At 45.1% G+C, this 12,432-nt stretch overlaps 1 protein-coding gene across 1 annotated transcript; it reads left to right on the forward strand.

Moving 5' to 3' along the window:
* Nucleotides 1-7,218: 7,218 nt before the first annotated feature.
* LOC123410386 lies at nucleotides 7,219-11,250 on the forward strand. Its single transcript, XM_045103325.1, has 3 exons — nucleotides 7,219-8,261; nucleotides 9,589-9,677; nucleotides 10,945-11,250. Exons 1-3 carry the CDS (start codon nucleotides 7,969-7,971, stop codon nucleotides 10,965-10,967), a joined length of 405 nt encoding a protein of 134 aa, XP_044959260.1. The 5' UTR covers nucleotides 7,219-7,968; the 3' UTR covers nucleotides 10,968-11,250.
* The last annotated feature ends 1,182 nt before the right edge of the window (nucleotides 11,251-12,432 follow it).

The following is a 12,432-nucleotide window of genomic DNA, read 5'->3' on the forward strand; positions in this document are numbered from 1 at the left end:
TGTCTATTTTGACCTTTCGAAATATTTCCAAAGGAAATATTCTCAATAAATTCCTAGAAAATTCCAGTGGTATTCCTAAGCCATATTTGGTGCCCATATAAAATTTCACCTTGATCCAAGGTGATTTAAGGCACCAAATAGTTGCAAAACCCTTTCTGACCTGTAAGAAGTTGGAGCAACTCTACATAGAAAAGTTTGTCCTTTGGAACTGAAACTTTGCAGGAGTGCCTAAAACCTCAAATGAGGACTCCATGCCAAAAATGGGATTTCTGGGACTTGTTTTGCCCGTACTCTCTTTGGAAGGAACATATCTGGTCATTTGGTAAAGTTTTCAAGTTTACAAAGCTAAACTTGTCCAATGGAGCTCAAACTTGGTGAAAACCCCTTGTTTTAGCACCAAACCCAATCCTGTTAAGTTGCAGAACTAGTGGTGGGGTGCAACCACCCTAAACAACTGTCGAGCACCTTCTGACAGATGGGTAAAACCCCTCCTAATCCTAGCTAAACCCAAACCCTTTATCCCAAACTCTCATATTAGGTGGATAGCATCAATGCCAAGCCCCAGTCAACTGGCCCCTCTCTGGTTCAAAGGAGAAAAATCAAAACCCCCAATCTAAGCTTCAGCTCAAGGCTGACAGCACCTGTTTTCTTTGTGCCCCTTGACTAGCCGAAGTTCCCACGGGTCTCCAATGACCAGGCATCTCCCAGCCAGTGCCCAGGACTCGCTAGACACGTCAAAGGCACCCCAGAGCGCACCAGCAAGCCGTGTCATGCCAAAGCTGCGCTCTGGGCGCGCTACCGAGAGCCACCGAGGTGGGGGAGACGCTCTCGGCCAATTCCAGCCTCCCCGATGTGTCTCTCCTCTCCCCCGACAACACCTCTGCATCAGGCGACCACCAGGGCCCCTCGTCTCCCGCGCTAAGAGCTGGTGCGACGCAAGCCCGCGTGCACCAGAACCAGTGAGAGATACGTGGCCACAGTAGCTCGCCTCTCCTCTCTCCCTCTCCCTCATAGTGAGTAATGGCAGTCCAAAACAACGTCCTAAGATCGTAGTTTCGACCCCACCTCCTCTCCGCATCCCCCTTGAACGCAACGGTGAATCACCGGCGCTACCGAGTTGGCTCACCATCGCGGGCCTATATAAATCCACTCCCCTCGATCCAGCACCCCTCATTCCTCTTCGCAGCAACCTCAGTCACCCCCTAGCCACCCAAGTAAGCCAGCTGAGCCCCGGTGCTTGAGATCGACCGAGGCCCCTCCGCCCCGGAGCTCCGGTCGATCTCCGGCTACACGCCGGCTGCCGCGTTCCTCTGCCCATCAAACCACTCCCCGTGACACCAGAAATCTTTTCCCCCTCTTTCCCGAGAAAATCCGTGCCCGTAGCCACCACCTCCACCTTCTCCTGAAACACTCCGCCGTGGCTACCTCATCGCCGGTGAACCTGAGCCCCTCCGCTGTCATCTCGACGACCATCAGGTAGGCGACGACGAGTCGGACCCATTCCGTTCATAGTTAGGGCCTGAGGACGTCGGTAGCCACGCCGGCGTGCTCCTCCTCCTCTCTGGCCAGAGGTAGGACGACCCCGACAGGTGTGCCGAACCTATCGGTGGCTCATCTCTCTCTCCCTCGCTGCCCGTAGCCACCGACCACGGGGGCCCGCGCGTCTGGTCCAAACCTGACGGCAAGTGCAACTGGGCAGGCTGGTTGGCTGGCGAGTGGGCCGGCCCAGTTCCAAGCCAAACCAGGCTAGTGCTTATAGCCCTTTTTTGTTTTTAAAACAGAGTTTAAATGATTTTTATAAAAAGATTTGACTAGTGTAAAAATATAATTTTCCACTGTTATTCTTCTAAAAATGTGTATTATTTAACAGACCCATTGTTTGCATTTTTGCAGCAACTGTTGTGTTTTACAATAATAAAAAGGATTAAAATGGAATAGTTTTGCTTTTGTTAAGTTGAAGTTTAAATATATTATTTCACTAAAACCAGAAGCAAATATTTTTAAAATAACAACCTGGATATATCTGTAATAACAAACATTTTGTCAAAGTGACTTTTTGATCTGTTTTGGAGTGAGCTACTTATTATTTTTATCTTTATATGACGATAGAAAACCCGGGCGACGAAGGAGTCACAGCAGAAGACCTCAAAGACCCCGGATACCTAGCTTACCAAGGCAAGCAACCCTTTGACCATGTCTGAGCATATGTTATGATGCATGCTAGTGTAACAAATATTTCCGTTGCATACGATCATAAGTGTCGGTACATCATTGAAGTGATGTTACCGAAGGCTCCTTCAGAGCAATTGTACTTTGAGCATGATCCTACCACCTATGAGGATCACGCTAATATCATGTTGACAAGTAAAGCCAGAATAGCAGTAGCATGAACATGTTTTTGGTATAAATCAAAGGTTTATGAAAACCCCGTCGGGTGCCACTTAAATAGTTAGGTGGCCACTTTCGGAGAAGTGGTGCACCGGGTATTTTGAGTGAGTATGGTTTCGGAAACGGGATTAGATTTATGATGTGTCGACCGTCCCAACCATACATGTACGACCATGTTACCCCTTTATGGGATGGGGCTGTGTTGATTACTCTTGTCGGTACTAGTACAGAGCCACATTACTAGTGGTGGGAGTGATGTGTGGTCACTCTCGTGATGGGGTCGTGCCAGGTAGGCCGACTATGCCGTTTTTACGTGTTCCAGGCACACCGTTGGTCCCCGCATGGTTGATACTGTCCAGAGTCGGTGCTCGTAAGATGTACAACATGTGGGTTGGGTACTAATTGAGTGGACCTCTTTGTCTAGTATCGTCAGGAGAAAGGCATTGATCGGGTACTTACCTCGGGTATGTTATATACCACGAGTCGTGGATGACACGGTAGTTTCCCGAATCTCCCGGGTCCAGTGTACTACCTCTGCAGAGTGTAAAAGTATTCGAATAGCCGTGTCCACGGTCAAGTACAATTGGGTGGTGCTTCCTAAACTACGTCCAGTCGTTTCCGCATAAACCTAGTGTGTATCAACATGTGGTAACATGGTGTTAATAAAAGAATTGATATGACCAAGTTTGGGGACTTGGCATATAGGGTGAACCTGGAATGTTCATCCCTTGACAGATATATTGGTATCTGTCACATGTCCTTCAAGTAACATTTAACTTATGATGCATACCCATGATCATGTTTATTATAACCAAGTTGTTCTCCACCAAAGATGCACATTATTGTTATCCTTCACTTGCATTGTTCGTATCATGGGCTGTTTGCGAGTACATTCAAAAGTACTCATTGGCTTGCCACTAGTTATATTATTGGCTAGACATGGAAGGACCGGAGTTTGGAGATGAGTACGTCTTCGGAGAAGCCCCTACGAACTAGGAAGCTTCCCACTCAGAATGCCTGTTGGTGTAGGCTGATGGCATGGGCACCCGCTTAGCCCTAAGATTTTCGCTACTAGTTGTATCTGTGTGATTTGGCCTTATAGGCCCTACCTTGTGAACTTGACCATTCGGTCACGTGATGTAATAGTTCGTTACTTGGATGTAAGGCTCTTAATATTCAGTATCTGTGTGTTCGGTGAGCATTGATCTCTGGGATCACTGAGCACGTTCATTCGGCGGTCCCGACTCGTAAGTCGGGGTGTGTGTGGAAGCCGAGTTTAGTGCTGTTTTCGGACCCCTCCTCCATGGGTCATGAAATTGCCTCTCTATTCCCTCATATATACAACCCTTAGGGCACCATTTAGACTTGGGTTTTGTTTAGATTACAAGTTTTCCATAGCTACAACTTCGCGTTCTTTGTTTGTGTTCTACGACCAGATAAAGGCATCACAGAACCCCACCTCCATCTTGGTTTCTTGCTTGTTCTTCGTTGGCGTGCAGGAAACAGACCTTCGTGGTCAGGTCGATCGTGCTCTAGTGTGGTCAATAACCTCTCGGAGTTGGTTTAGCGATTGCTAAGGTGCGACGTCCTCACACATTCGTAGTTGGATCGTCAAAGTCTACTCCACCAAAACAATACCGACGATCTCATTGAAAGACAGGCACAATTTGCCTCTATAAGCTTCACATTATGAAAATGACGATTTGTGGCTTCGTAGTGTGCTGTCACAAAGTTTTCCACATCCTCAGTAATGAATGCCTCGGCCATCGATGCTTCAATTCTACGTTTATTTTTAAATTTTGCTGGAAGCGTCTTCTACATCCTCTTAGTTGCAAAGCACTAACGATTTTGCACGGGCCCCCAATCTTGCCTGGGTTGGGAGATGTAAAATCAAATGGTTCATTGGATTAAAGAACCCAGTGGAAAGATCTTTTCTAACTCGCAGAGCAACTCCGCCGCCAACTCCTCCATGTCATCTACCATGACATGCGGTAGTTCTTTCGCACAAAGAACACAGAAGAGATATCTCATCTCTGCCAGTACTAGCCATTCATCCTTAGGAATAAAGCCACGCAACATCTCAGGCATTACCCGCTCAAGCCATATGTGTCAATCAGGACTCTTGAGACCAAATATTTTCTATTTTCGAAGACTCTCTCCCCTCTTTAGATTTGCTGCATGACCAACGGGAAAAAGAAACTGTATTTTGACCCACAAGATAATATTTCTCATAGCTCCCCTCTTTACATTGAACCAGGCCTTTGTCTTCGACCAGTTCTGCTTCCTTTCGATTATCGCATGATTTGTAACGGTCGATCACATAGAGTCTACTGATCGACTCTAGCCTTAAGATTATTCTTTGACTTCCCCTATATGCGGAATAATGTACCAAAAATGGCCTCTCCGATATTTTTTTCAGTGTGCATCTTGTCGATGTTGTGTGGAACAAGGAGGTCCTTGAAGTAAGGCATATCCCACACGAATGTCTTGTGAATCCAAGCGTGTTTCGAATTGTACCCCTTGAAATACCCTGGACGCTCTGGATCAGGCTTGAGAGCGTTTAACTGATCTAGGATCTGTTGGCCTAGCAACGCATGTGGTGCCGAGTTTTTGGCAATTTTACCTTTGATAAAGTTCCTCTTGTGTTTTCTAAACCGATGTCGAGGATCTAGGAACTATATATGCAAGTCAAAGCAAGAATACCTCTGACCCGCCTGCAGCCAATGACTTGCATGTGGGGCAAGAGAACATTCCATGCACACACCAGCCAACGAATAGCGCATACGACCGCAAGTAATGCATCGAGTACATGTACCAAACATGAATTTTGAAGTTTTCTTTTCTAGCGGTGTCGTATGTATTGACCCCATTATCCCAAGCTTCTTGCAATTCATCCTTAAGCGACTGCATGTACACATTCATATTCTTCCATGGATAGTTGGGCCGTGGAAATATCAACGTCAGGAATATGTTGTTTCTTTGCATAATCTGTCCGGGGGGAGATTGAGTGGAATGAAAAATACAGGACAATTACTGTATTGGGTTGCCAACATACCAAAGGGATTGAACCCATCCATGGTGACACAAACTCGAGGATGTTTTGGATCTTCCGTTTTATCTAGATGTAATGCATCAAAGTGCTTCCACCGAAAAGCATCCGATGCGTGTACCAACAACTTATTCCCATGTGCATCTAGTTCGTTCTTTTGCCCAATTTGTGGCATGTCATCTGTTGGCCGTCTTTTCGACCAAGAAAAGACGTTGAAGTATTGGTATGATCGGCATATACCAAATAACATGAATAGGATTTTTCGTTTGCCTCTTCTCAGCCATACCATTTTCTACCACAACATACCTAGAAGACTTGCAGATGGGACGATAGTTCAAGTCCGCATACTCAAGCCTAAATATGGCACATCCTTTCTCACACGCATCTATCTGCTCATAGGGCATCTTAAGTACACGGAGTATTTTGTTCGACTGGTACAGGTTTGCGGGCATTACATGGCCTCTAGGTAGAAAGCGTCCAAATAGTGTTATCATCTTGTGGCACCATTTTGTTCCCAAATTGAATTGAACCTTTAGATCCATTACTTGTGCACTGACATCCAGCTGAGAAAGCTTAGTGTGCTCAGGGAGAGATGTTTTGAACACTCCAACATTTCAGAGAAGGCCTTTGCAGATCCCTCCATCTCACCATCCGACTCCCTAGCATCATCAAAGTCTTCCACCATGTCTTCGATCTTGGTACCATGCTCGTGGGTGCGACGACAAACCACCTCAGCCCTGGTAAGTTGGACAGACTTATCATGAATTGTTCACACTGTATAATCAGACATAATTCCCCTCTTTTGGAGGTGTTTATTCATTTCATGCTCTGTCATCTTTTTAAAGTTGTCGCACCAACGACAGGGGCACTGGTTTTTATATGACCATTTTGAAATGCGGCTCTCACAAACCACTTGGTTTTTGTTAACCATTGTTTGGTCATCTCTTTCAGACTAGTGTGTTCGAAATACATCCACGCACGATCACCCATGATGGCACTTACAATGACAGTAGGTGCACCAAATTCAAATTCATCAAGTTATTTAGAATGTAATTGCAGATAGATACAAAACAAATTACTTTTGTTAAACAATTTACAACATGATTTTATTCTTTACCATACAAAAGAGAAACGAGAATTCATTGATTGAATCTATCTCTAATAGGTAAAGATGGGTCATAATCCCACCCGAGTACGTGTAGATTGGGTTCGTTTCCCATCCTATGCTCTGGATCCGATGCAAAATTTTGCAGAAACTACTCACTGTTCTCCTAATACACGTCTCGACAACAAGCCTAGAGAGTGTCTACCCGAAGAACAACGGGGTGGCATTGACGAAATTTTGCCTCAGACCAAAGTAGATGTAACGGCCCGGAACCGACGCTCCAAAAGATTCCCCTTTTATTCCATTGCCGTCGTGTGATTCATTTGCTTGGCGCATTCATCATCACATCATTCACATCATCTGCATTGCATCGACACTCCATTGTTGCCATTTTAAAAAACATGCATCCATTGTTAGTTGTCGGTTCTTCCCGTTCTTGTCGTTGACCGTTTTGAGAGCAACCACACATGCACGCGCACACGATGTCATTTAAATAATGTCCTTAGAAGAGTGTAAAAAACTTTCTTGGATTGGGTTGAAACTTGGTGTGCGGTCTTATTATCGTGTACGTAGAGCGCGTGCCAAATTTCACAATTGGAGGTCGTTTGATACCCGAACAGTCGATCATAGCGGCACCATCATCGGTTTATTTTTCAGCCGTTTTCGGTTCTAAAACATGTGTCACGGGTTGAAAACCTCCCTCTCTTCTCAGCCCAACCCCTCCTACAGAGCACACTTACCCCATCTAGCCTAACCCTACGATCGGAGCCGTCAGATCATGATCGAACTGTGTGAAAACGGGCTAAAATCCCCTAACCCTAGCAAAGCTGCTATATAAGGTACCCCTAGTCCATTTTAGACCCCTAGCCTTTGCCTCGTTTTCCTCGCAACCACTGCCTAGACACCGCCAACCGCTGGTGTCCTCCCATCGCTAGCGCTAGGGACCGCCGAGCCCGTTTGGAGCCTGCACGGACCCAAAGGTCGCCATTGACGTGCGCCCGCATCTGAAGCCAGCATACTTCCGCACTAGCTGCAACCCTCACGAGAGCAGCGCGAGCTCCTCTATCGCCCTCGCACCTTGCCTGTTTGACCCCGCCGTCGCACCACTCTGGCAAGCTGCCTCGCTGGACCCAAGCATATGAGCAACACTGCCCCCAACGCTTTCTCCGTTTCCTCCTCTCTCCTCTAATCCATCTTTCCCCCTTCTCTGTCCATATGCAGGAGAAGCACCACCATGGATACCCGCCACCCGAGCCCTTCCCACCAAGCTCCGGTCTCTGTTCAGCGCCAAATCCACTTGGAACGAACGAATCCGACCAGCCCGACTCTAGATCCGATCGCCTCCCGTCCCATTCAACTTGCGTGCCGCGATCCGCACCGGCGTTGACCCTGCTATGGATGCTGCACCGCGCATGCGTCGGGGGGAATGAGATGCCCAACGCCTCACTCGCTGGCGCATCTAGATCAGCCTCTCGCGTCAGGCCCAACCGACCACATTGGCCCAGCGGCCTCGACCCACACCAAGGCCAGCTCCCGCAAGTTCCATCAGCCTAGCCGATGCAGCCAGCGCCCCACCCTGGTCCAACGAGCCGCCCCGTGCGGGCCTCGCCTCGCCCGTGGTCCAGCCATGTGGCTGGACCGCCTCGCGCCTCCTTCCCCGGCCCAACTAGCATCCGACCTAGAAGGCAAACCTCCGCATCACCATCCGCCAGTCCCAGGGTGAGCTCCCCATCTATCCCTCGTCGTGCGCATTTATTGCAATCGGTCGTCCATGTGCTCTGTTGGTTGGGACATTATGCTCACATTCAACCCGTATCATTTTTTTTCGCGGTGGGATTTTCTAAGTTACGAGGACATGTCATAATTTTAGAATAAGTCCATCTTTTAAACTGCTAATAACTAATTACCCGTGCACATGATTAAAATATATTAGATATGTAAAATGTCCAGAATTTCTTGTCGATACATATAACCAACTTTCAGGCATGTTTAAAGATGTTTAACCTGTTATTTGCATTGATTTTCTTGATGCCAGATTAAAATGGTTAATTCATAAAAAAATAGTTGTGCATCGAATTTAAAAACTTTATACATGAAAGATGCTTAGTATTTTTTATAGTTTCACAATATCCAACTCTCACATGTGTTTAAAATGATTAACTTATTGTTCCAATTTAATAGCTCAAATCCCATGTTAAAATGATTTATTTCATAAATAATTAACCATAGCTCCAATTAAAATGGTCCACATATGTAAATTGGCTAGAAAAATATGTAGAATAACATGGTGACATTTATTTTCCTGTTTAACAATTGTAAAATTGGTGACATTTATTTTCCTGTTTAACAATTGTAAAATTACGTATAGGCAGAACAGTACCGAATCTTAATTCGCATATGGGGACCTTCCGGAATTGTTATTCGTTGTTCCGGCCTGATTTGAACTTGCTTAGAGTTTTGGTAGTTTCATAACATCTTGTTGCATCCATGATTAACATGTTGTGGCTGTAATTTGTAAATATTTTGCACTCGTGCATATCATCTTGCGTTGCTCATATCTTTTAGACCGTAACTCCGTTTTGAATGATCTATATATGTAAATCGACTAGAATCACATGTAGATTCACATGGCCCAATTTATTTTGCTGTTTAATAGATATAAAATGTGTTAGTACAGATCTGGACCAATTTAGAAATTACCATTTCGGGTCGTTTCAGAAATGCTATATGTTGTTTCCGACCTCATTTAAAATGCCTAGATATTGTAGTTTATTGATGCTTTACCTCTGACATTTTTAAAAACATTTAATATTGTCATGTACCTAAACGAGATTGAACTAAATATTTGAACGTGGAGTTTCATCGATACGAAACTCCATGCATGTTGAGCTTCACTTAATGTGTAGTATTCGATTGTTGTGATTTGCCATACCTTGCATAAATAAACCGGACATGCATTATAAGTGTTTATGCATCAAGTCGTACATATGTTGTGGTGTTTGTCATGTGTTGATTGTTCTTTTTGGATTGTTTCTTCTTGATACAGTTCGGAACCGCTTCGATGTGTGAGGATTCGTTCGACTACGTTGGTTCATTTGCTTCACAAATTGGTTCGTCTTCCGAGCAGGATCACAGGCAAGATGATCATTTCCCTAGATACCATTACTATCATTTCCATGCTAGTTGTCTCGTTTCTTACGCTATGTCTCGCTGTTTACCACTTAAATGTAACATTGCCATCAAAAGCCTCTAACCCCTCCGCAACCCGGCGAACCCTTTTTTGGCTATGGTATCGCTTGCTCGGCCTTCTTATAGCGTTGCTAGTTGTAGGTGAAGTTGCTTTCATGTGAAAACATGGATTCCTGGTTATATCACTATATAATTCATATTTAATTTAATGCACCTATATACTTAGTAAAAGGTCGAATGCTTGGCCTTCTAGCCTGGTGTTCTGTTCCATCTTTGTCGCCCTAGTTACTTGTGTACCGGAGTTATGTTCCATAAATGAGCGCTCCTAACATGCTTGGGGTTGTTATGGGGATGCCCTAGATTTTCGTTTTGGGATAAAACTCTTCCAGCAAGGCCCAACATTGGTACTATATTTCCCCAACATAATAATACTGAACACTGTCATTAACGCATAGGGAGTTATCACTGCTCGTGGATTAATTCAACATAATACAGGGGGTTCCAATGCTGATGGTGTTGGTCCCAAATGTGAAGACTGCTCGAGGTTTGGTTTTACTCGTAGGCTTTCCCATCCAGTTGTGCCCTAAGAACGAGATACGCGGCTCCTATCGGGATTGTTGGCACGTCGAGCGGCCTTTCTGGATTTAGTTTACCTAGTGCGAGGAATTGCAAGGATACATTGTGCTATCGTGAGGTTGAGATTTTTCACTAGGAAGCCGAGGAGATCATGCGTGCTCCATGGTTGAGGTTTCAGACGCAGCTTGTGGTAGTTTCTGATGGACTAGTTGGAGCACTCTTGCAGGATTAAGTTTTTCAGAAAGCCGGTTATATGGCAAATTTGGAAACTTTGTTGAACACCTGCTCATAACAAACTTGAAGTAAACTTAAATTAAACATGCCAATTGTGTGCATAACCGTGATTGTCTTTTCTCGCGAGTTCCACATCCGGAAGAGGACAAAGTGGGATTATGTTTGACGTAAGTAGGTGTTCAGGATCACTTTCTGATCATTATTAGTTCTCGTCCGTTTGTGCATATATCACCCCCTCTTATCTTGTAATCGTAAGTTAGTCACTTATGTAAATACTTAGTTGCTTGCTGCAGCCTCACCACTTAACCATACCTCACCCATTAAGCTTTGCTAGTCTTGATACCATTGGAAATGAGATTGTTGAGTCCCTAAGGCTCACAGATTAATACAATGATAGTTGCAGGTGCAGGTAAAGCAACACTTTGACGTGAGCGCGATGATTCTTCTACTCGGAGTTTCTTCTTCTTCTTCTTCTTCTTCTTATTCTTAAATTATCTAGGATTGATTCCAGGCTCGCAGTCTGGGATAGGAAGGATGGATCTCATTGCTTTATCGTTTGTTTTTCGTCCGTATTTGGACCCTGTTGATCCACATGTCGATTGAATGTATTGTTGTATTGTGTTGTGCATGTTATAGCTTGTGGCTAGTGTAAGCCAATTCCATATACTCATCTGTGTCGAAAGCACCGCTCCAGAAGTTTCCCCTTTTATTCCATTGTTGTCATGTGATTCATTTTTTTTCGCATTCATCATCACATCATTCGCATCATCCGCATTGCATTCGCACTCTGTTGCCGCCATTTAAAAAAAACTTGCATCCATTATTAGTCGCCGGTTCTTCTTGTTCTTGTCGTTGACCGTTTCGAGACCAACCACAAACGCGCGTCCCCGCGGCATCATTTAAATAATGCTTTTACAAGTGTGTATAAAACTTTCTTGGATTGGGTTGAAAGTTGGCGTGCAGTCTTATTATCGTGTAGGTAGGCCGCCTACCATATTTCATCGCAATCGAAGGTCGTTTGATACCCGAACGGTCGACCATAGCGGCACCGTCATTGATTTATTTATCACACGCTTTTGGGTTCTCAAACTTGTGTCACGGGCTGAAAACCTCTGTCTCTTGTCAGCCCAACCCCTCGTAGACAGCGTACTAACCCCCATCTAGCCTAACCCTCCGATTGGAGACGTCGGATCGCGATCCAATGGTCCAAAACGGGCAAATAACCCCTAACCCTAGCAAATCTACTATTCCTGACTTGATGCCTCCACGGCAACGGAGCCAGAAAAGAGCTGCTTCCAGTTGCTCAACAATTAGCAATTGTCTTGCAATAGCCTACCAGCGTGTGGGATCGCGGCTGTTTTCGAGAGTAGAGTATTCAACCCAAATTTGTTGGTTCGACACGATGGGAATGAAAGGATATTCTCCAGTATTAGCAGTTGAGGTGTCAGCTCAACCACACCTGAAAGATAAGTATCTGCAAGCAGGATATAAGCAGCAAAGGTAGTATGATAGCAACGGTGCCAGAAAAGTATTGTAGCAGGTACTAGCAGTGTAACGAGTAACAACAGTGGCAATAGTAGTGGCAGCAGCAGCAGGACAAAGCAAGTAATAGTAGCAGCAAGTAACAGTAGCAGCAATAGTAGTAACAGCAGCAGAGCAAAACAAGTAACAGCAGAAGTGGTAAAACTCGTAGGCAATGGATCGGTGATTTGTGGGATGACATTCATCATGCAACAGTTATAACACGGAGAGATATGTGGCTAGCTCCCGTTCGTCAATGTGATGTAGGCATGCATTCCGTGTGTAGTCATACATGCTTAGGGAAAAGAACTTGCATGGCATCTATTGTCCATCCGTCCCGTGGCAGCGGGGTCCAAATGGATACTACGGG

Source organism: Hordeum vulgare, chromosome 7H, assembly GCF_904849725.1.
Source record: "Hordeum vulgare subsp. vulgare chromosome 7H, MorexV3_pseudomolecules_assembly, whole genome shotgun sequence".
Classification (NCBI taxonomy): domain Eukaryota; kingdom Viridiplantae; phylum Streptophyta; class Magnoliopsida; order Poales; family Poaceae; genus Hordeum; species Hordeum vulgare.

Bases quoted from the DNA above. Each gene is read 5' to 3' on its own strand.
- LOC123410386 (XM_045103325.1), top strand. From the start codon at position 7,969: ATGAGATGCCCAACGCCTCACTCGCTGGCGCATCTAGATCAGCCTCTC. The intron at 8,262-9,588 runs GTGAGCTCCCCA...TTCTTGATACAG, and splicing joins CACCATCCGCCAGTCCCAGG to TTCGGAACCGCTTCGATGTG. The intron at 9,678-10,944 runs GCAAGATGATCA...TGATAGTTGCAG, and splicing joins TCTTCCGAGCAGGATCACAG to GTGCAGGTAAAGCAACACTT.